Below are 23,568 nucleotides of genomic sequence, written 5' to 3' on the forward strand. Positions count from 1 at the left end.
ACAAGCCCCTTTCTCCAAATATTTCTGACAAAAGATTCCAGGAAAGCTTTCTTTAGCCCACCGTGGGTTCCATGCCCTCTGCTTAGCCAAGCATTGTGACTCCAGGCTCTGCACTGAGCTAACTGGCCACATCTATGTGACATGCCCAACCCATGGCCAAGAGTAGGGTTGGCTCTTTCCAAAGACAGGAATGGAGGAAGAAGAGGAGGGTGGAAAGCCATTACCAGCATCGGGGGCATGGATGCTGATAGGAAAAACCAAGACTGGCTCTAATAAAGGTTCTCATTTTACTGATGTCAATACCTTCCAGCCACAGACCACCAGGAATCCCCCTGTTGTCAAACCAAGCTGGGTCTGTTGGCTTTTTGCACACACGCTGGAGAACCATGGAGCTTCTCAGTGGGAGGGTGTTAGGAAGGGGCTTGTGATAGGATGTGGGCTTGTGTTAGGTGATTTGGGGATGATTTATACAGTGTCTTTTGCTGCGGATTGGATACTGTCTGGAGGTGGGAGTAATTAGGTGATCACCCATCTTAATCATTTTTTTTTAAACGTTTATTTATTTTTGAGACAGAGAGAGACAGAACATGAACGGGGGAGGGTCAGAGAGAGAGGGAGACACAGAATGTGAAACAGGCTCCAGGCTCTGAGCAGTCAGCACAGAGCCCGACGCAGGGCTTGAACTCACAGACCGCGAGATCATGACCTGAGCCGAAGTCGGACACTTAACCGACTGAGCCACCCAGGCGCCCCCCATCTTAATCATTTTTATCCAGGTAGTGGGAGGAACAGGAGTTGGTAGTGGTCATTCAGCTTAGCTGGGTGAAGGGGCTGGATGATAGTTTCTGTGGCTTGCCCAGTGACCTTTTTTTTGTGTGTGCTAAGACGTGATTATGGAATGGTCTTGTTTCCATCCCATTCCACCATGGTCGCAGAGTGACCTTGTCTGAAGTTGGCGTCCTGAGAAACTGTGTCTCTAGCTGTGAGTGCTGACAAGGCTGCTTTTTTGCTTTCTTGCTGATGAGGAAACTAAGGTCCAGAACCGCAGAGCTCAGAGGGTTTAGGGCTGGCCTGTCTCACTCCTGTGTCTGGAGCCACAGCCCTTTGGAATCCGGAAGCATCAGTAGAAAAGGCAAGGCCTATCTGGCTTGCAAGATGGTGTGTGTGTTGGGGTGGGATGGGGGGGCGGTTCTCACCCTCATGGGCTGGGTCAAATGCTGAAGTCTCCTTCCAAGCCCCAGTGGGACATGCCTACCCTGGCTCAGCCCCTCTTACCCACATCCAAACCCCAGGACAGGCTCATTGAGACCCTCTCCTTCTTGTGAAGGTTTGTCCCAGGAGGCTCCTTCTGTCTTCTCCTTGTGAGATCTTGGTGCCTGGTGGCGGCCAACAGCACCACAAAAACAGCAAAGAGGCTAATGTGTGTTGTCATGGTGACAGGAGGGAGCAATGCCTGATAAGTGGTCCAGAGTGTGGCCTCCTGATCTGCCACTTCTTAGCTGATCCTGGGCAAGTGGCTTCCTTCCCTGAGCCTCAGTTTCTTCATCTGTAAGATGGGGCTCATAAGGATACTGCCCCATGGTGGCGTTGTGCCAAAGTCAGGTCTGGATACACGGATGCCTATTGTTGTTGATTATTCAGGTGGATGCCTTGGTATTTGGGTCAATTTCAGTGAATGTCCAGAATTCCAGAAATGGTGTATCCCATCTAGGGCAGTGTCTCTTGCAGTGTTTTGACCCAGTAAGAAATGTGTTTACCTCCTGACCCGCAGTACACACACACACACACACACACACACACACACACACACACACACACAAATTGTATGAAACAATACTTCCCCTTACCCCGCAAGTTGCATCCTGATATTTTCTAGTCATTCTATTCTATTCCATTAAAGCAACATTGGCAGCCAGCCATTAAGTTAATTTCACAGTTCTCTTGTCACAAACCAGAAGTCTAGGAGGAAGGTGAAATATTTGAAGAAACATGGGAGTTCAGGTCATCATTGAAGTTAAGAGATAAGGCAACAGAGGATGAGAGAGGGAACCCAGAAAATGGCTTAAGGATAGAGACACATCTGGGTGCCTAGCTGGCTCAGTGGATAGGGCATGCGATTCTTGATCTCAGGGGTGTAAGTTTGAGCCCCAGGTTGGGTGTAGAGATTACTTAAAATAAAATTTAAAAAAATAGTGGGGCGCCTGGGTGGCTCAGTCGGTTAAGCACCCGACTTTGTTCAGGTCATGGTCTCGCAGTTCGTGAGTTTAAGCCCCAAGTCAGGCTCTGTGCTGACAGCTCGGACCCTGGAGTCTGCTTTGGATCTGTGACTCCCTCTCTCTCTCTGCCCCTCCCCTGCTCACTCTCTCTCTCTCTCTCTCTCTCTCAAAAATAAATGAACATTAAAAATTTTTTTTAATTAAAAAAAAATAGAGACGTTTCATTTGGTCCAGTTCTGAAGGAAACACAGTTTACAGATACTAGGATTCTCTGAATCTTAGTTTCTATACATCATTCAGTCAATAAGTCGCCGTTTTCATTAGGTTACTGCTCTGGGCTCCACCCCGTGCTAGGCAATGGTGAGGACACAGTGTGACAGAGACAGCCCTAGACCCTGCCTTCATGGGCCTCTCAGCCCAGTGGGGGAGACAGAACAGGCAGTGACATGCCAGAGGGGTCAGGGCAGGCAGGGATGGTGCCCGTGGGGCACAGGCAGAGGTGCAGGGCTGGGATAAGAGAAGCCTGGGGGAGCCAGAGAAGGTTCCTGCTCCAGACAGCATGTCAGGGAAGGCTGCCTGGAGGAGGGGACGCACAACCTGGCACCTGATGATGCCTACCTAGCAAAGGGCAGACAGGGCAGGTAGCCTGTACCTCCCTTCCTTGGGCGCCCCCTGGCCCGTGCCCAACCCGGGATCCTCCCCTTCTCCTGGCCCAGGCTACCAGCCCTGCGATCCGCAGGTCATCTGCAACCGCGTGAACCACGTGCACGGCTGTCTGGCGGAGCTGCAGGAGCAGGCGGCGCGGCGGCGCGCGGAGCTGGAGGCCTCGCGGAGCCTGTGGGCGCTGCTGCAGGAGCTGGAGGAGGCGGAGAGCTGGGCCCGAGACAAGGAGCGCCTCCTAGAGGCGGCGGGCGGCGGCGGCGGCGGCGCGGCGGGCGCGGCGGGCGCGGGGGGCGCGGCTGGCGGCGCGCACGACCTGTCCAGCACTGCGCGCCTCCTGGCGCAGCACAAGATCCTGCAGGGCGAGCTGGGCGGGCGGCGGGCGCTGCTGCAGCAGGCCCTGCGGCGCGGCGAGGAGCTGGCTGCGGCCGGCGGCGCCGTGGGCGCGGGCGCCGAGACGGTGCACCTGGCGGGCCTGGCAGAGCGCGCGGCGAGCGCGCGGCGGCGCTGGCAGCGGCTGGAAGAGGCGGCGGCGCGGCGCGAGCGGCGGCTGCAGGAGGCGCGGGCGCTGCACCAGTTCGGCGCCGACCTCGACGGGCTCCTAGACTGGCTTCGCGACGCGTACCGCCTAGCAGCCGCTGGCGACTTCGGCCACGACGAGGCGTCCAGCCGCCGCCTGGCCCGCCAGCACCGCGCGCTCACCGGGGAGGTGGAGGCGCATCGCGGGCCCGTGGGCGGCCTGCGGCGTCAGTTGGCGACACTGGGGGGCGCCAGCGGCGCCGGGCCACTGGTGGTGGCCCTGCAGGTGCGCGTGGTGGAGGCGGAGCAGTTGTTCGCCGAGGTGACCGAGGTGGCTGCGCTGCGGCGCCAGTGGCTGCGAGACGCCCTGGCGGTCTACCGCATGTTTGGCGAAGTGCACGCGTGCGAGCTGTGGATCGGTGAGAAGGAGCAATGGCTGCTGGCCATGCGTGTGCCCGATTCGCTCGACGACGTCGAGGTGGTGCAGCACCGGTGAGCGCGCCCTCCTGGGACTTCCAGGTCCCCTTTCTCACGCACACAGCCTCGCCTTCGTGCATCAACAGTTCCCATTTTCTCTCAGCTGCGACCAGGGGTTCCAGTGAAATGGGAATGATGATAGTCCCCACCTCACAGGTGACGAGTAATGAGTAAATAGTTAATAGAACACTGAGCAAATACCTGGTACAGGGAGCAGCATTTCAGGGGCGTTTGCTATCATTATGGGACTTATACTCACTTGGCGGGAAATTAAAACTTCTCAAGACACCGCAACCTGGCCCCTCCCCTGGGACTGCCGCGGTTCCTGCACAAATGTCAGCTCCCTAGCTAATGAAATGGCTCTGACCCTGTCACTTTCTCTTCCATCACCCTGTTTTACATTTCTTCATAGCATTTACCCGCTGTGACACGTTACATGCATCGGTCTGTTGGCTGACCTAGTAATGAATTGTGAAATTAGTGGATGAGCCCTTTTGTTCACCTACTCATTCACTCAGCTGGAACTTATTGAGCTCTTGCTCTGTTCTCGGTCTTGTGCTGGGCATAGCTGAGACCCAGGCCTGGTCCCTGCCCTTACTGGGCCCACAATTACCCAAGCCACAGCTTTGGGCATTTGTTTTAAAAAAAGGGAGGACCGTGCCCAGCTTTAAAAAGATCTCCCTGGCTGCCACGTAGAGGGTATGTTGGAGGGGTTGAGAATGGTGGCTGGGAACCCAGAGAGGCACAAAAACCATGTGAGCCGAAACCGAGAGTCAGACGCCCATCCGACTGAGCCCCTCAGGTGCCCCTGAGAAATGTAACACTTAAGGGACCAGTAGAAGGAGGAGGAGCTGGCACAGGGTCCTAAGAGGATAAGAATTAGAAGGAAATCCAGGAGAAGGCCAAGACGTGGGCAGGTCCCCAGGGTCCAGGCCTGCTTGAGCACGACCCTCCTCCTTCTGCAGATTTGAGAGCCTGGACCAGGAGATGAACAGTCTGATGGGCCGTGTCCTGGATGTGAACCACACGGTTCAGGAGCTGGTGGAAGGAGGCCATCCCAGTTCAGATGAGGTGCGCTCCTGCCAGGACCACCTCAACAGCAGGTAGGCGGGGCCTGGCGCCTCAGGCCAGTTCTTTTCCTTCTTTCTTTTCCTCATTCACTCAACTGTTGCGAGTCGAGGATGTGCGATTCCGACAGGCTGAGGTGATCGTGGCCACCTAGGAAGTCAGCAAAATCTTGGAGGAAAATGAGGATACGATATATTTTAGTGGATTATTAACTGGCTTGTACAGATGTGATTTACTGAGGATCTACTATCTGCCAGGAATTTTTCTAAGCACTTTATATGCCTTGTTTTATCTTTTAATATCCCAGTTTCCAGAATTCAGAACTCTTTAAAAATGGATACTCTGGTTTGTCTTCAGATCGTATAAATCTTTCGCCTTTTACTAAAAATGGTAACAAATTAATATCTTTCCCCCTTGAACACTACCAGCTGTTTTTCCAGTGTGGGTAGGGTTCATAGATGAAGACAGATTCGGGGAGGCGGAATCCTTAATATGATTGATTACCCGGTACAGTAAGTAGGAGGTCAAACCTAATGCTGTCTGAATCTGGATCTGGGGCTCTTGAGCATCTTTTATTAGTCTTTTCAGCAACCCTTTGGGGCATAAATTGCTCCATGTTAGAGAAGAGGAAATTGGGGCTCCAGAGATGCGAAGACACCGGCCCAAAGTCACACAGCAAAGTAGGGGGGGGGGGTCAAGCCAGGATTTCATGTTGAGTTTGTCTGACTCAAAGCTAAACTCTTTTTTTTTTTCTTTTATTTATTTTTGAGAGAGAGAGAGCGCGCGCACACACGCTAGGGGCAGAGAGAGAGAGGGAGAGAGAGAAAGAATCCCAAGCAGACTCCACACTGTCCTAGCACGGAGCCCGATGCAGGGCTGAGAAATGTACCATGAGATCATGACCTGAGCGGAAAACAAGGGTCGGTCGCTCACCCAACTGAGCCCCCTCAGGAGCCCCTCAAAGACGGTATTCTTAACTGCTGTGCTGTAAGATTCCAATAACCAGTGATTTGAAAGCCTCTGTAGCCTTGACACTCTCAAAGCATCAAGGTCTCAAATGACAACAACAAAGATTGACAGTGCTTAATAAGGTTATATGCCAAGTGCTTTAGCCACAAGATATCATTAGACGCTCAGTGAAATGGACATTATTATTCCCATTTTCCAGATGAGGAAGCTGAGGAGCAGCGGGAAATGATTTGCCCAAGGTCACATGATGAATCTGGCCAAAGCAGATCTTGAACTTGGGTCCTTCTGATTTCAGAGTCCTAATCTCTGCTCTGTGGCATGTCCATTCTAGAGGGGACAGAGAGACAGTGAACAAATAAACAAATACATGAACAAGATATTTAGAGAGTTCAAGTGACCTGGTAGAACACAACTGGGGGCTGGAGGTGATTTTAATTTTTTTTAATGTTTATTTATTTTTGAGAGAGAGAGAGAAAGACAGAGTGTGAGTGGGGGAGGGGCAGAGAGAAGAAGGGAGACACAGAATCTGAAGCAGGCTCCAGGCTCTGAGCTGTCAACACAGGCCCAGTGAAGTGTCATCACTTGCTTGAAGGCCCAAAGAAATCCGTATTTTTTCCCATTAATTTATTTTGATATAGAACAGATTTGCCTGTACATCATTTGATCCTCAGCACTTGGCTTGTGGAATGTACCCGGTTTCTATTTGCTGGATGCAACATAGTATTCTTACACTTCTTACACTGTGGGATCAGAATCCCTTTGCTCTCCTAAAAACTGTTCGGGGCCCCAAAGAGCTTGTTTTCGTGGGTTATATCTATCAATATTTACTGTGTTGGGAATTAATACTGGGAAATGTAAAGATATTAAGTTGTTTTAAAATAACAATAATAGGGGCGCCTGGGTGGCTCAGTCAGTTAAGCATCCAACTCTTGATTTCACATCAGGTTATAATCTCGAAACTTGTGAGTTCAAGCCCCGCATTGGGCTCTGTGCTGACAGTGCGGAGCCTGCTTGGGATTCTCTCTCTCCCCCTCTCTCTCTCTGCCCCTCCTCCATTCACTCTCTCTCAAACTAAATAAACAAACTTAAAGAAATAATGTAATGTAACCAGCATACTCATATATTTTATGAAAAATAACTGCTTTTCATAAGAAAAAATGTAGTGAGTGGCATTGTTTTGTGTTTTTGCAAGTCTTTTATGAAAAAAAAAAATTTAAGTTTATTTTGAGAGAAAGAGAGCACAAAACTGGGGGAGGGGCAGAGGGAGAGGGAGAGAGAGGGAATCCCAAGCAGGCTCCGCACTGTCAGCATGGAGCCCCATGCTGGGCTTGAACTCACCAACCGGGAGATCATGACCTGAGCCAAAATCAAGAGTTGGAGGCTTAACCAACTGAGCCACTCAGGCGCCCCACATCTCTTTGATGTCCGGCTGAAGAGAAGGCAGCCAAATTCTCGGATCTGCTTCTGCGTTCTGCCTTTTCTCACGCAGCCTCTGGAAAGTACCCTGGACACAGGGAGAGAATAGGGAGAGGGCAAATAGCATCTTAGTCTTAGCATTATTACAAAGATACTTTTGACCTCGCTCAGCTTACATTTTGAGATCCGCTGCTCTAAGCAAGTGTGCCTTGTAGGGTTTTATTTTACACCAGCAGAAACTGGGGCCCAGCGAGATAAAGTGACTTTCCAAAGTCACACAGTGGCTGAGTTCTATCCCAGGTCGTTGGGCCCTCCAGGCCCAGGAGGAGTCCCTGTCCTCCTCAAGCCGCCCTCCTTCCCCCCACCAACCCCCCGCAGGTGGAACCGCATCGTGGAGCTGGTGGAACAGCGCAAAGAGGAAGTGAGCGCAGTGCTGCTGGTGGAGAACCACGTGCTGGAGGTGGCCGAAGTGCGCGCCCAGGTGCGCGAGAAGCGGAGGGCCGTGGAGAGCGCGCCCCGAGCGGGCGGCGCCCTGCAGTGGCGTCTCAGCGGCCTGGAGGCGGCTCTCCAAGCTCTGGAGCCCCGCCAGGCGGCCCTCCAGGAGGAGGCGGCCCTGCTGGCCGTGCGCTTCCCGGCTCAGGCTGCGCGGCTGCACCAGGGTGCGGAAGAACTGGGCGCCGAGTGGGGCGCGCTGGCCAGCGCGGCTCAGGCCTGTGGCGAGGCCGTGGCCGCGGCCGGGCGCCTGCAGCGCTTCCTGCACGACCTGGACGCTTTCTTGGACTGGCTGGTGCGCGCCCAGGAGGCGGCGGGCGGTGTCGAGGGCCCCCTGCCCGGCAGCCTGGAAGAGGCCGATGCGCTGCTGGCTCGCCACGCGGCGCTCAAGGAGGAGGTGGACCAGCGCGAGGAAGACTATGCCCGCATCGTGGCGGCCAGCGAGGCGCTGCTGGCGGCCGACGGCGCCGAGCTGGGCCCGGGCTTGGCACTCGACGAGTGGCTGCCGCACCTGGAACTCGGCTGGCACAAGCTGCTCGGCTTGTGGGAGGCGCGCAGGGAGGCCCTGGTGCAGGCACACGTCTACCAGCTCTTTCTGCGCGACCTACGCCAGGCCCGGGCGGTGCTGCGCAACCAGGTGGCCGCTTCGGGGTTCACGCGGTGGGGGATTGTGGCGACGGGGGAAAATGTATGGAGGGAGTTTTTGCAGGGACCGCTGCGTTCGTGGCTTGTCCGAGGTCAGTGGGGGTGGGGAGGGTGTCTGGGATCGCGGGTTTGTGGCTCACCCAGTGTGAACACGCGTGGGCAGGTGTGTAACAGGATTTGAGGATTAGTGTTTTATCTAAGGTGGCTAACAGTGTGTGCACTATCCCAAGTCAGTAATGCACTTGGATATACATTGCACTGGCTTCCTGCGTTTGTGGATTGTCTGGAAGGAAATAAGAAGGTGAGGTTAATTGATGATGGTTAATGGGGTTCAAAGATCTTGGGGTGGATGAGGGAGGATAAAGATTATGGAAACAGGTAATTCAGGCTGAGAGGTTATCTGGATCAGCAATTGATTGTGGATTATGTGGTTGTGGGTGCCCAAATTAGCAGATAATCTTCTTATTGGGAATGGCAACGTGCATTCCTTATGGAGAGGGTAACTGTTTATGGTTTGAGAGATGAAGTGCCATGGTTATCTGGGATGAGCGTATCCATTGGGAGATCATTCTGGGATGGGAACCAAGTTTGAGCATTTGGACAAGACAGAACATCCTGTTTTCAGATTGCCCAAGAGTAGGTACCAAGCTTTGGAGATTTTAGAAAGGGTGACCACCAGTGCTGGTCATCTAGTGAAAGCTGACCCAGTTTGAGGGTTAACTGGAGGGACAGACAGGGAGCCCCTGGAATTCTGAGGATACTGAATATGGGAGGTGAGGTGGCCTTAAGAGAACCTTTCTAACCCACCCGTCTTACCAGTTAGAAAAATAATCCCAGAGAGGGAAAGAACTTCCTTGAAGTCACACAGCACCCAGTTCAGGCTTCATCAGTTAACCAAGTATTTACTGAGTGCCTCCTTTGTGCCAGGTACTATTCTGGGACTGAGCACACATTAGGAAACAAAACACAAAATCCCACCCTCGTGCAGCTGGCCTTCTAGTGTGTGTGGGGAGGGAGAAGATGATAAACAAGTAAATGCAAATATATATTTATGTGTATATATATATAGATATATACACACACACATATATATACACACACGATATATATAATATCATGACAGGTAATGCTGTGAAAGATAATAAAGCAGGGTAAAGGGATATAACTGGGGTGCAGGGTGGTGTTTTTGGCAGATGGCCAGAGACCTAAAGAAAGTTAAGGAGCCCACTATGGGCATATCTGAAAGGAGGGACCAGCCAGGCAGAGGGACTAGCATGGGCAAAGGCCCTGAGGTGGGATCATGCCTGGCCTGTTGGATGCTAGAGCACAGTGAGCAAGGGGGAGGAGCGAGGTGGCAAGCCTCTCCCAGGTCCAGGACGGAATGGAGCAGGGCGGACCTGAGCACCACCCCTCCTCCTCATTCCCAGGAGGTGGCACTGTCGGGTCTGGAGCTCCCGGGCACGGTGGAGTCAGTGGAGGAGGCACTGAAAAGGCACCGGGATTTTCTCACCACGATGGAGCTGAACCAGCAAAAGATGCAGGTGGCGGTGCAGGCTGCCGAAGGCCTGTTGAGGCAGGGCAACGTCTACGGAGAGCAGGCCCAGGAGGCTGTGACCCGGCTGCTGGAGAAGTAGGTCCCTCGGACCCCAGAGGCACAGGGGGTGTGGTCTCGGCACAGGGGGTGTGGTCTCGGCACGGGGGTGTGGCTTGGGCATAGTGGGCGTGGTCTCGGCACAGGGGAGGGATCAAGAGGTCAGGGCTCCTCTGCTTTACATCATGATTTCTGCTTCTCTTCCCCTCTTGGATTTTTATTTAATTCCATACCGTTTTAAATTTGCTTTAAATTGATACTTTGCGGGAAGGTAACTCATGCTCAGAAACCCAAAAGATACACAAGGATATATAATGAAGTTGCTCTGCCAAGCCTGCCCTCAGCCTGAGGTAGCTGAACTGGTTGTTAACGTGTTGACTTCTTTTCCTGGATGCCCTGCATCTGCCCTGCCCTTCTGGTGCCCCGATCTAGTAGCTAAAGGCCAGAGCCGGGTTCTGTTCTGGCTCTCTGGATGGGACAGTGTCCCCTGCCATGCTGGTTGTCGGATATTGTGAGTGAGCACCTCCCTCTGGGCCCAACTGCCCAGTTTCCTAGGAAGCACACATGGTGTGTGTGTGTGTGTGTGTGTGTGTGTGTGTGTGTGTGTGTGTGTCTTTCCTGCTGCTGTTGCACATTATCAGTCTCTTCTATCACCATCTGTCTGTCACCACCGCCCGGTCTCTTGCCTGTCCTTGTACTAATTAAGCAAAGACATTTACTGATATCTACTGTGTGCCAGGCACTATTCTAGTCCCGGAACAAAACAGTACCCGCCCCCCAAATTGCAGCCCTCAAGTAGAGTCCTTTATAGGGGCTCCTCTAGGCTGACTTTATCATCATCACTGTTTCTGCCCCTTATGGTGAGCCACAAGGGCCCCGCGCTGCTCCTTCTGTCTTTCCATCCTCTGATGGAAAGCATGCCTGGTCCCTCCACCACCATCCACAGCCCAGAGACCCCAGCCCTTCCTCTGTCTGGGGCTCAGGTGTCCTTTTCCTCTAAATTCATCTGGGACAATGCTGGAGTTTTCTTTTTCTTTTTTTTTTAAATTAAAAATTTTTTATTTTTGAGAGAGAGAGAAAGACAGAAACAGAGCGTGAGTGGGGGAGGGGCAGAGAGAGAGGGAGACACAGAATCAGAAGCAGACTGCAGGCTCCAGGCTCTGAGCTGTCAGCACGGAGCCCAACGTGGGGCTTGAACTCACCAACCGAGAGATGCTGACCTGAGCCAAAGTCAGATGCTTAACCGACTGAACCACCAACGTGCCCCAAGGCTGGAATTTTGTCAAGGAAACTTTCATGGGGGTTCTGGTCCTGAAGGTATAAACTCATGATCTAGTGCTCCCAGCACCAGGCCTGGACCCACCCTTCCTTTACCCCACACTTCTTGAGTACCTGCTGTATGCCAGGCTCTGCAGAATGAAGAGGAGGATCCTGGTGGACTGCTCATTCTCTGATTCCCTCTTCCTTCCTTTTCTGTCATTAATTGCTCCATTCTATCATGTATTCAGTGGACTCAGGTACCGAGTCCATATTCTGTTTCAGGCCCTGCATGGGGCAATGCTGGGCGTGCAGCCGTGACCAGGATAGCACATGACTCCTGCCCTCACAGAGCTCACATGCTTTCTTACAAGGATGACCCAGAATGGTCGAGACTGGGATGGGAGAAATGCAGGGGGTTGTGGGAGCCCCAGGGTGATGTCTGCCCTAGGCTTGTGCTGGGTGAGGCTGGGAAACACAGCAGGAACTGAGACAGTTCTAATCCCTGCCTCCCTCACCCCTAGGTCACTGACAGTTGCCTAGGGACAGATTTCCCACCCTGTGGAAGTTATTCTAAAACATCCATTTGCTAGGGTTTGGGGGGAGGGCTTTCCACACCCATACGGGGGACAGAACCAGTGCAGAGCTGTGAGCTGGGGCCCTGACGTCAGACAGGGTCAGATGCTAGCCCCTGCTCTACCCCTCAACCTGTGAGATTCAGGGTGCGTCGTTTAGTCCCTCCATGTGCCTCGCATCACCTGGAGCCTGGCCCAGTCCTGTGTGTGAAATGTTCTCATGATCTGCACGTTGAACTTGAGAGGCTTGGTTAGGGGAATGGACTTGCCTAAGGTCACAGCCAGGATGTGACCCAGCCGGGATATGAAGGATGTGAACGCTGCTGTTTTCTCTCCCTCCCTCCCAGAAAGGAGGGATTTTCCTTGTTCCTAGAACTGATGCTAGGCAAGTTGGCCAGTGAAGGCCTGGAGGGTTTATTTCAGTTCAATTTCAGAGGCATTTCCCATTTTCTGGCTCTTGAGCTGAGCCCTGGGCAGGAGGGAATCAGTACTTGGCTTGTTTGTCTCTGCCTTGTCTGGTTCCTCTGTCCAGCTCTACGCCGGGTTCCCTGTCGTTTTCTCTCACAAGCTTTGCCTCTTTGCCTCCATCTATCTGTATATCTCTGTGTCTCTGTTTCCTTCTGTGTCTCTCCCTGTTTTTCTCTACCTGCATCTGCATCTCTCTGACTCTTTATTCTCTTCTGCCTCCCTCTCTTTTTCATACACTTTACCTTTGTTTTTGTCATCTCTTTCTCTCTGCCTTCATTCATTCATGCATGCATGCATTCATGCATTCATTCATTCATTCATTCATTCATTCAAGAAATATATATCAAGCACCTAAGGTGTGCCAGGCTCTTTTTCTAGGCATTGAGGATACATCTGTGACCAAAACAGACAAAAATTCCTGCTCTCGCGGAATGACATTCTAGTGGGGGAGATGTCATATGTATATGTAACATATACAGTGTATTAGATAGTGCTAAGTTGGAGAGAGAACATTAAAGAAGAAAGCCAGAAAGTGTTGGAGGGTGATCAAGAAGGGCCTTGCTAAGAAGGTGGTATTTAAGTAGATGTTGAGGGGAAGAGCGTTCTGGGCAGAGGGAACAGCCAATGCCAAGGCCCTGAGGTAGGAATGGCTTGTTTAAGGCAAAGGAAAACGGGATGTCCCCCGTCCCCCTCCACCGGGACTCTTGGGCACTTTGTACTGTGGGCAGGAGGCCAGGCTGCCTGGGGCTGCGGTCCTGGCTGGCTCCGGGGTGGTGGGGCTTGGGTCCAGCCCTGCCAGTTCACTCAGGCCAAAAGTCAGGCCCTGCTTGCCAGTGTACGTGCCCACCCTCTCTTCCCATGCCCCACTCTCTTCCCTGTCTCCCACTGTGTTGCACCCTCCTTTCTGGCCAGCTGTGTCTTTTACTGCTATTGTCTTGCCACTTCTCTGCCTTTCCCGGTTGTCCCTGCCCCGACTCTCTATCACTTTCACTCCCTTTGCCTCCTTCTCTCCCTCTCCTTGTCTACTGCTGTTGGTCTCTCTGCCTCTCTGGCACTTCCCTACTGCATTTCTTTACTTGTCTTTCCTTATTTTTTTCTCTTCCTGGGTTTCTTTCTCTTTATCTGTGGGTCTCTGTCAATCACTTCCTCTGAAGGTCTGTTTCTAGTCTTGTGTCTGTGTTTATCTCTCTCTGTAGGCCTCTGCACCTCTCTCTCTCTCTCTCTCCCTGAATCTGTGTTCCCCTCCTAATCTCTTGCTCTCTAGGTGTCTCTTGATCTCTAAGTTGCTATCTCTCTGTATCTCTTACTCTGTCTGCAGGTTTCTTATCTCTGTCTCTTCTCTCTCTGGGCTTGTGTTTGTCTCTGTCCCTCTTTCTTTATAAGTGTCTGTATTTCTTTCCAGATCTCTGTCTGTCTCCGTCCCCCCCCCCCCTCTCTCTCTCTTGCTCTCTCACTCTCCCTCTGCCCCTCTCCAGTTCGTCCCTGGTTCTGCCCTCATTGACGTTTCTTTGCCTCTCCCCCCATCCCTGCCTTACTCTCTACTCTTCCTCGCTCTTACATATGCTCCGGGTTCCTAGCTCTGCCAAGCCTGATGCTCTCACAGCCCTACAGCCCCCCCTCCGCCCCCCCCCCCCGACCTAGGCATGCCCCAGCCCCTCTCTCCCCATCCCCAGGAGCCAAGAAAACCAACTACGGGCACAGCAATGGATGCAGAAGCTACACGACCAACTTGGGCTGCAGCACTTCCTCCGAGACTGCCATGAGGTAGGAACTCCAGCTGTGCTGGGCACAGTGACTTCTTTCCTAGGGAGGGGAAGTGCTCCTGGGCTTGAGGCGCCATGGGGGCGGGGACGCCCCGTCTAAGTGGGTCGCAGAGCGACGTTCACTTGGAGCCGCCAGGAGGCGCACGGATTCCAGCCTCAGTGCGCAAGCTCCGCGGCTCCCGCCTCCTTTCCCGTGGAGAAGGAGGGAGGGGCCCTGGGCGCCCCTGGCAACGGCGCGCGTTCGCGCCTACGGGTCCCGCGGGGACGCGCGGTGATCTCACCTTTCTCTCGGGAGATTTGTGAGAAGCGCCTTGCTGGGGAGAGTGGTGGAAGACGCAGGGTCAGGAGCAGGCTTGGGTAGACCAGAGGCCCAGAGCGCAACTTCAGTCAAAAACAAGCCTTAATCCCTTTAAGAGTGTCCAGCAATCAAGCTCTTTTCCTTTAGAGATGATCTACACATCTGTAAGGATCTCCCCAAATCAGAGATGGTCCAGGTCTCCTTCCCCATTAGAGACGGTTCAGGAGACATGCGATCTCCCCTTCCTTCCCCTGCGTTCCATAGAAACTGTTCTAGACCACATTAGAGATGGCCGGGTAAACATTTTCCTAACCCCAGAGATGATCCTGGTCTCAGCCATCTACCCAGGATCATTGCCCCCTGCTCCTTAATGATCCAGTACCCAAGTTCCTCCCAAACAAGGATGGTTCAGGAACTATTTCCCAATTCCTCCTATTAAAGATGGTTTGACACCCTCCGTGGTGAACCCCATGGGAGATTGTTGGCCCCTAATATGAAATGGACAAGGGCCTCCATACCTCCCACCGCCACATAACTCAAGCTCATTAGAGATGGGTCTGGGACACAAGCCCACTAGAGATGGGTCTAGGAACCCCCTGTCCTCCTCCTTCCCAATGGAGATTATTCTGGCAATCTATCTTCTAAGTCCTTCTGGCAGAACATCTTATAAGAGATGTTCCAGGACTCCTCCCATATCCTCTATCTGTATTTCTGAGATAGCCAGGAATCTGAGTGCTTTCTCATTCGAGATGGTTCAAGAGCCCACCCCACCCCCACCCCATACTTCACATGGCGGAGGTAGCCCAGGCCCCAGGTCCCCCTTCCAGCCATTCGATTAGGTCCAGGAACTCCTCCTCCCTCTTGTGAGATTGTTCTGGACCAAGTAGCTAGCAATAATCTGAGATGGCGCAGAACCCTCCCCTCACCCCCCAAGCTTTAGAGAGGTGGTGAATCCTCCTCCACCCCCCAACTGAGGCCCGGCAAGGAGGCGGGCACGGAGGCAGGCAGGGGGCGCGCGCGGGCGGGCGCGCTGCCGCGGCGCGGGGGCGGGAGCGGGGGCGCGCATCCGCTAGAGTCTCAGCCGTCACCACCGCTGCCACCGCCGTCGCAGTGGAGGGGCGAGAGCCCGCCCGCCGCAGGAACGCTCCTCCGCCAACGCCGCCGCCACTTCAGGTCCCCGGGGCGCCCAGGGGAGGGGGCTGACGCGCGTCCCCGGCGAGGCGTTCGGGGGAGGGGGCTTGGGCGCGTGCTCGCCCGCCGAGGCCTGGGGAGGGAGGGGCGCGGGCGGCGCGGGGGCGGGTCGGACCCGCGCAGGGACCCCAGCCCTGGGGAGGGGCAGGGATGCTGGGAGCTGTCCGCGGTGCTGGTGCGGGCGGGACTGAGGGGCCGGGTCCCCAGGGAGGGAAGCGAAAGAGGGGGGACTTCTAAGGCTACTCCGGAGGTAGTCTGGATTTGCTCTGGGGCTTAAGGAGGTCTCATCCTCTCTAGGGAGCTCTCCTCTGGGTAATGGGGGATTTGACGTTTGCCCTGGGGCTGGGGGTTCTCAGCCTTTTGAGAGGTTTCTTCCTTGGTTCTTGCGCGATCTGTATTAGCCTTAGATGATTGATAGGAGCAAATCACTTTTGCGAGGGTCGGCTTTGGACGATGAGGGTCTTGGATTTGTTCTGGGTTTGGGGGCTTTGATTTTGAGGGCCAATTCCTTGGTTGTTTGGGACTCTAGCTTTGCCCTCGGTGATGGGGGTCAATCACTTTCGGGGGACTTTACCTTGATGACGAAGTACCATCTCCTTTAGGGGCTTTGCCTTCCCTGGGAGCTGTGCCTGCCATTGGCAAACTCTTCCCTGTGTGTTGGAAACCTGTGAATTGAGTTGGGGGGTTCAGCATTTGACTTGGCTCTAGTGTGTGTGTATGACGGAGTCTGAAGCTGACCAGGACCCCTAGGGAGCACATGCTCAGGGGACACAGGGTGGGGTTTGGCCGGCTCAGGATTTGTCCTTGGCTATGACTGCAATTGTGCATTTGCCTCTCAGACCAGCTAGAGTCTGTTTTTTTTTTTTTTTTTTTTCCAGGAGGGAAGAGGAGGATCTTGTGACTGGGGGAGGGGGGAGAAAAAGGGGGAGGAGCAAAATGTTCCAGGTGCCAGGTTTGGCCATGAGTGGGTAGGGAGATTCCGGCTTGGGGGATAAGTCTTATTTTGGGGGGGGGGGGTGTCGCTCAGAAAGCAGCCTTGTGATGATTGGTCCACCTGCTGAGGGGGTTCTATTCTGTGCTTGCATTTTAGATGACTGGTCTTGGTGGGGGGTGGGGAGTAGAACTGGCTTTAGTTTGGGAAGGGGGTTGGCTTAGGAAGCTTCTATCCGATCCTGTTGAGGAGTCTGGGACTATATTTTGGGGTAGGCTCATTCGTGGAGCCAGAGAAGGCAGCCCTGTTGCTTACTTTTGAGAGTTTGGCTTTGGCTAGGGGCTGCAACTAGTCATCCCAGGGCTGAATGTGGAAAGTCCTGTGGGCTTATTAGGGAAGCTGGAGCTGGGTTGTGGGGGATGGGTTTACCCCAGATTGGAGGGCTCGTTTGGGGAGAAGTAGACTTGGATCTAGCTGGGAAGATGTTTAAGGGTTCATCTGGCCATATTGGGAGGTTAGGGCTAGATACAGGCTTCATTTGATACCCTTGGGAATGGGTTGGGAATCTTCGAACTGGTCCTTATTGGAGGTGGCTAAGACTGAATCGAAGGGTCAAAGTGTTACTATTGGGAAGACGGTGGGGGAAGATGGGATAAACGGGAAGTTAGCTAAATTAGGTGGAGGTCTAGTTTTGGAGGGTTGATTGGTCCTGGATGGGAGAAGGCTGACTGGCCCAGGAGCCATGCCTTTGGGGGCTTATGAGGAGTTGAGAAGGGCTGCCCTGAGGACAGGGCAGCTAAGACGTTGGGAATTCTGTAGGTGCCCGTCCATCCTCCACCCCTTAAGAAGGAGCTTGAGCTGTGCCCACCCTTCAACAAAGACCTCACCTGCAAAGGTTCTTCCATCCCTTCCTCCCTCCCTCCCCCTAAATCTAGCAGCCTGGGCTTTGAATCTGGAACCTTCTGGAGGGGATAGGGTGCTGTGCCAGGTTGGGGGAATTGGCTGAGCTCCTCCCCCTGTCCTGCACAGCTGGATGGCTGGATCCATGAGAAGATGCTAATGGCGCGAGATGGCACACGGGAAGACGGCCACAAGCTGCATAAGAGATGGCTCCGGCACCAGGCGTTCATGGCCGAGTTGGCTCAGAATAAGGAGTGGCTGGAGAAGATCGAGAGGGTGAGGACGTAGAAGGTGCCTCTGCACGTGCCAGGTGCTGGAGGCCTCCAGGGAACCCACATCTCGGTTCCTGCGCCCTCCACTGCTGCCCTGCCCACCCGCACATCTCTGAACCACTTCAGATCATTTCCACATCTGCTCCTAGCAGTGTGGCCTTGCGGAATTCATGTAACCTCTTTGAGCTTCAGTTTTCCCATCTGTAAAATGGCTAGCATCTCTTCTGCCTGGTGCCCTTACTTTCCTGGTTGTTAAGTATTTTAACTCCCCCACCAGGTTTTCTCTCACTCCATTTGGAGCCCCTAAGATGGATGTTCAGGTACAAAGGCTACAGCAGTCCTGGGAAGCCCAAACGTGAACTTTGGATTCCTACAACCCTGGGCTCTAATTGTGTCTACGCCTCATACCAGCTATGCACCTTGGGGAATTGTGCTAACCTCTTTGAGCCTGTTTGCTCTGCTTGAAAATTAAGGAAATAATAAATTTTGCTACTTCCCTGGACTCTTGTGCATGTAAAGTCCTTAATACAAGGCCAGGCACCTAGGAGCTTAATTGCTACGGTATTGTTATTTTTCATATGTGATATAACATATGTAGCTCTAGGCCACCAAGGAGCTTGACTTCGGTCTTGGAGGAACCCAGCCTCAACCCTCAAACTGATCCCTACTCTTGCTGGTCCCCTAGACCTACAGCCCTCAATACCCCCTCTCCTGTGACTCAAAGGGGACACCCGAGTCAGCCTTGAATACTTAAATGGCCATTGATGCCCCCCAACTGGTGGCACAGGGCAAAGCTACTCTTTGAGTTTAATGGAAGCCCATTCTCTCTGCTTCTTTTGCTCTTCCTCTATTTCTCTTCTGTCTCTATCTCTCTCACGTATCTGTCTTTCTTATGGCCCTCTTCCCGTGTTTCTGACTTTATGTGCATGTCTCTGTGTCCACCACTCTATGTCTGTCTGTCTCTCCCCGTCTTCCTCCCATGTCTTTGTTTGTGTCTCTCTGTCTGTCTCTTGCCTCATCTTTCTTCCCACATCTTGGTTCCTTCCATCTCTGGGCCTGTCTCTGTGTCCACCCCCCATGTCTCTGTCTCTTTGTGTGTCCCCAACTCCTTGCCCCTGTCTCTCTCTCTCCACATCTCTCCCTGTGTCCCATTGCCCCCATATTTCTCTGTCCCTCCTCACCATCCTCTCCCTCCCTCTCACTTCTTGTCGCCTGCCTGTCTGGGACAGGAGGGCCAACAACTGATGCAGGAGAAGCCAGAGCTGGCGGCCTCAGTGCGGAAGAAGCTGGGTGAGATCCGGCAGTGCTGGGCCGAGCTGGAGAGCACCACCCAGGCCAAGGCAAGACAGCTCTTTGAGGCCAGCAAGGCCGACCAGTTGGTGCAGAGCTTCGTGGAGCTGGACAAGAAGCTCCTTCACATGGAAAGCCAGCTGCAAGACGTGGATCCTGGTGGGGACCTAGCCACCGTCAACAGCCAGCTCAAGAAGCTACAGGTATGGCCCGGCTGACCCAGACAGGGACTCCCTGTGCCACAGGGTGATGGGAATCAGGGTCAGACTCCACTCAAGGTGTTTTACACAGAGGGATTCAATACAGAGATTTATTTCAAATGTGTTAGGAGGGTTGGAAGAACAGAAGGAGAATACTGAGGAAATCCAGTCAATAGTAACTGTTGGAGGTAGCCACCACCTGGAGGGCCTGGGGTACAAAGGGGAGAAGAATTCAGAACCAAGAAGCGGTAGTTAGATAGCCAGCGCACTGACGGTTTCACAGGACCCTGATGCCTGTTTCCTGGATAGAGAAACCAAGGCCCAGAGGTAGGGGAATGGCTTTGCACAGAGAAAGAATGACATTCGTGGAGAGCCTCCTCTATCAGTCTCTGTGCCAAGCTCTCCCTCTTTCCAGCAACCCGTTACGATCCCCCATTTTACCAATGGGGAAAGTGAGGCACAGAAGGCAAGCACCTGGCCCAGGGACACACAGCTAGCCAGGACACAGAGAGGCCTCAGGGGACAGACACAGTGTCTGCCTTATCTCCGCTTCTAGCTGGCAGCTGGCCAGCGGTCAGTATCTGACCATTTGACATGAATGGCTGGTGGTGCGAATGTGGGCGTCGCTTTGCACCCTCTCAAGATGTGACAGCTCCTGCCTTTATGTGCCAGGAACTATGCCTGACCATGACCCATGGGAAACTGAGCCTCCAGGAGGTGAACTTACTGGCCCAGGGTAGCAAGTGAAGAGCCTGGATTCAAATCCAGGACACCCTTGATTTTTCACTGCTCCTTTAATATATCTTCTGCATAGTTATGCTCCTAAAGGGCTTGGCATAGGGTCTGGCAAAAAAACAAAAACCCAAAAAACAAAAAAACAAAAACAAAAAACCAAGCTGACTAATAATAAAAGCATGACACTAATTACCATCTATTCGTTCATCCATGCAGCGAATCTTTATTGAGCACCAACCGTATGCCAGGTGCTCTTCTAGGTGCCAGAATACAGCAGTGGGCAAAACTGACCAAAAACCATGGCCTTCCTGGGGCTCTCGTTCTAGTGGGGAGACAGGCAAAGGAGCAGAGAGACAAATAGATCTGAATCTGATACCAGTGATGTCATTGCTGTATACACAGCAGCGGCTCTCAAATGGCCCGGTCTCCAGGACACCTTTACACTCTTCGAAATCATGGAGATCCCCCAAGAGCTTTTGTTCAGGTGCATTATGCCTATTGATATTTACTGTACTAAAAATTAAACCTGAGAAATACTTCCATTTTTGATTCACATACAAACAGCAATAAGAAATCAATCACACGTCAAGCCCAAAGGGTTCTTTTGTGAAGAATATATTTTCCAAGACGATAAAACAAAAACGAAAAAAACACTGGAAGATTGGCACTGTTTTCAGTGCTGCAACTCTTTCCCGTCTGGCTTGATAGAAGATTCTCACCTTTGCTTCTGCCAGCATTTGGTTACAATGGCACGGGTCATATGGTCCCTGCAGAACCACACTATATTCTTGGAAGGGAATGGGTGTGATAAAGGCAAAAAACACCTTAGCACTCTTATAAAATAGTTGTAACCTTGCACACCCCTTGAAAAGGTGTTGGGGGGTGTCGTGAGCTCTTAAGAAACAAGGATCTGTGACTGTCAGGGTCCCAGACAGAAGCAGAAAGCATGCCCCACCGAGGATAACTTGAGGAAATTCAGTGCTCTGCTGTCGCTGTCTTGAAATTCTTCATAATATTTGAACAAGGGGCCCTGCGTTTTCATTTGCTCTGGGCCCCACAAATTTTGTAGCTAGTCCTGAGCCCAGCCCATCTGGAAGCCGGAAGGCAGGGGGGCCGATTGAGGCCGTCTGCACGGGTCAGGCCCCTGGGGCACAGAGCAGGGTGGAGAAGCTTAGACTGGGGGTCAGGAGGGGCGAAAGAAGGCAGCCAGTGCAGGGGAAACTATTACTAGCGTTGTTAATGGTCTTACTGCTATTGCTAATTCCTCCCTGGCAGCACATTGCGGTGGGTAAAGGCACAGACCCAGGAATCAGGCGGGTCTGGGTTTGAATGATAACACTGCGTCTTACCAGCCATACGATGTTAGGCGAGTGGCTTTGCCTCCAGCTCCACACCTCAGGTCCTGCTCTGTGTGATGGGAAACACCATCATGCTAAGTCACTCGTTGGCAGCGGGACCGAAGGAGGCAGTGGGGCACCATGGGCGAGGTCATGGTTGTGGGAGCCTAGCTGCCTGGGGCCAAGCCCTGGCTCTCTCATTTGCGAACCGATTGACCTGGAAATTACTTCACTTTTTGTGTCTCAGTCTCTTCGTCAGTAAAATGGGCACAATGATAATACCTCACGTGGACGTGGCGAAGATTCAAAGATGTAATTTATGGAGTTGTTTCAGTATTTGTTTACAGGTTTTTTAAGTTTTTGTTTTCATTGTCTTCAACCGGATGGAGCGTATCATCACTATAGTGTGCTCAAAGTTAGTTGGTAGTGATTTCCTGGCCTTCGGTGTCGTTGCTATTTATGCAAAACAGTTATTTCCTTTGTTTTCCATTTGGGGTATCCCTCCCACTCATTTTGCATTTTATTTTATTTATCTGAAATGTTTATTTATTTTTGAGAGAGAGGGAGACAGATCTAAAGCAGGCTCTGCACCCATAGCAGCGAGCTCAATGGGGGGCTAGAACTCACAAACTTCAAGATCATGACCTGAGCTGAAGTCAGACGCTTAACCAACTGAGCCACCCAGGCGCCCCTCATTTTGCTTTATAAAAGTGTGTTTTGGGTGGGTGGGGGGGGTGCCTGGGTGGCTCAGTCAGTTAAGCGTCCGATTCTTGATTTCAGCTCAGGTCATGATCTCATGGTTCATGAGTTCAAGCCCTAACCGGGCTCTGCGCTGAAAGTGTGGAGCCTGCTTGGGATTCTCTCTCTCTCCTTCTCTCTCTCTCTCTCTGCCCCTCCCCTGCTCACATGCATGTGCTCACTCTCTCTCTTTCTCAAAATAAATAAACTTCTCTTAAAAATGTGTTCTGGGGGACGCCTGGGTGGCACAGTAGGTTGGGCATCCAACTCGATCTCAGCTCAGGTCTTGATCTCAGGGTCATGAGGTCAAGCCCCGTGTTGGACTCTGTGCTGTGTGTGAAGCCTACTTTTAAAAAAGTGTATTTTGGGGGGTGACATATGAAACGTTAACATAGTGCCAAAGGTTAGAGCTATCTTCAGGTCACGTGATCTTGCCAAAGAGCTTGCCTGAGGCGTGCTGCCAATTAATGCTCTCTCCCCAACAGCGAACGGGAGTTCCTGTTTCCGCCCATACTCGCCCACACCTGGTGTTGTCACTTTTTAGATTTTTCCCAGTCTGATGGTTGGGTGTTTGCATTTATATTTTCTCCCGTGACTGGTGAGCTTGAACATCCCTGTCTTTCTTTTGGCCATTTAGGTTTTGGAGGGAGGATTTGGGGCCTCCTACTCTTCCCTCCCCAAGGAAGGAAACATTTGTTCAAGCATTTGTTCCAGGGAGAGGCTGAGGCCCGGCAGAGACAAGGGTCTGGCCTGGATCACACAGAGATGGGAGTCGGGGCAGGCCCCAGAACGGGACTTTCCCCAGCAGAGGGAGCCCGAGGTGGCGGGGAGTGACTCAGTAGGCCACGGCCCCCAGATGGAGCCCAGCTGGGCCTCTGGAGCTGCCGCTGGGGAGGGGAGGGGCTGCCCAAGGCCCCGCTGTCCCCTGGGGCCGCCTGAGAGCTCAGACACTGGGCACACGCAGGAGGGCGGGCTAGGCGGCACATTTCCTGGCTGCCGCACCCCTCAGGCCCCGGGGCCAGGCGGGGCTGGAGCGGGCTGGCTCAGGCAGAGGGGGTGTGGATGTGTGAGTGGTCTGCCCTCTCGGCCTCTCTCTGGGCCTGTCTCTCGGCCCTGCTCCCCCAGTTCCTCTGTGTGGAAACTCTGGGAGTTTCTGTCTCCCATCGTCGTGTCTCTCTTTATTTCCCTTACTCTCTCACTCTCTTCTCTTTTTCTTTCAGTTCTCCATCTCTCCCTTGATCTCTCCTGATCCCTGTGTCCTCCTGTGTCCTCCCCCCTCCCCCCTCCCCAGCTGCTGCCGCCGGCTTCCTGGGAGCCCACCTGAGGCGTAGGCCACGTGACCCAGAGTCCTCTCTCAGAGCCTCCTGCCCAACTGTGCTTCCAGGCCCAGGGACCAGATGGTGGAGTCCCAAGCCCCCACTTGCCAGGTCCTCAAGGGCCTGACCAGCTGGTCTGGCTCAGCCACGGGCTCCTGCCTGGGGAGGGGGGTGGCTGGTCTCCTGCCATCTGAGGGGGACGGGCCAGGGGAAAATGCACTGGAGGATTTGCAGCTGCTAGGCT

The 23,568-nt window shown here is 53.2% G+C and overlaps 1 protein-coding gene across 1 annotated transcript in view; it reads left to right on the forward strand.

Moving 5' to 3' along the window:
* Positions 1-23,568, forward strand: part of SPTBN4 (spectrin beta, non-erythrocytic 4) — a 77,124-nt gene that overhangs the window by 29,776 nt on the left and 23,780 nt on the right. The window contains exons 14-20 of the mRNA XM_047835521.1: positions 2,933-3,887; positions 4,838-4,975; positions 7,704-8,454; positions 9,890-10,092; positions 14,027-14,117; positions 17,566-17,712; positions 18,938-19,201. Of these exons, the coding sequence (XP_047691477.1) occupies positions 2,933-3,887; positions 4,838-4,975; positions 7,704-8,454; positions 9,890-10,092; positions 14,027-14,117; positions 17,566-17,712; positions 18,938-19,201 (2,549 nt within the window). The remainder of the gene's footprint in view (positions 1-2,932; positions 3,888-4,837; positions 4,976-7,703; positions 8,455-9,889; positions 10,093-14,026; positions 14,118-17,565; positions 17,713-18,937; positions 19,202-23,568) is intronic.

Source organism: Prionailurus viverrinus, chromosome E2, assembly GCF_022837055.1.
Source record: "Prionailurus viverrinus isolate Anna chromosome E2, UM_Priviv_1.0, whole genome shotgun sequence".
NCBI lineage: Eukaryota > Metazoa > Chordata > Mammalia > Carnivora > Felidae > Prionailurus > Prionailurus viverrinus.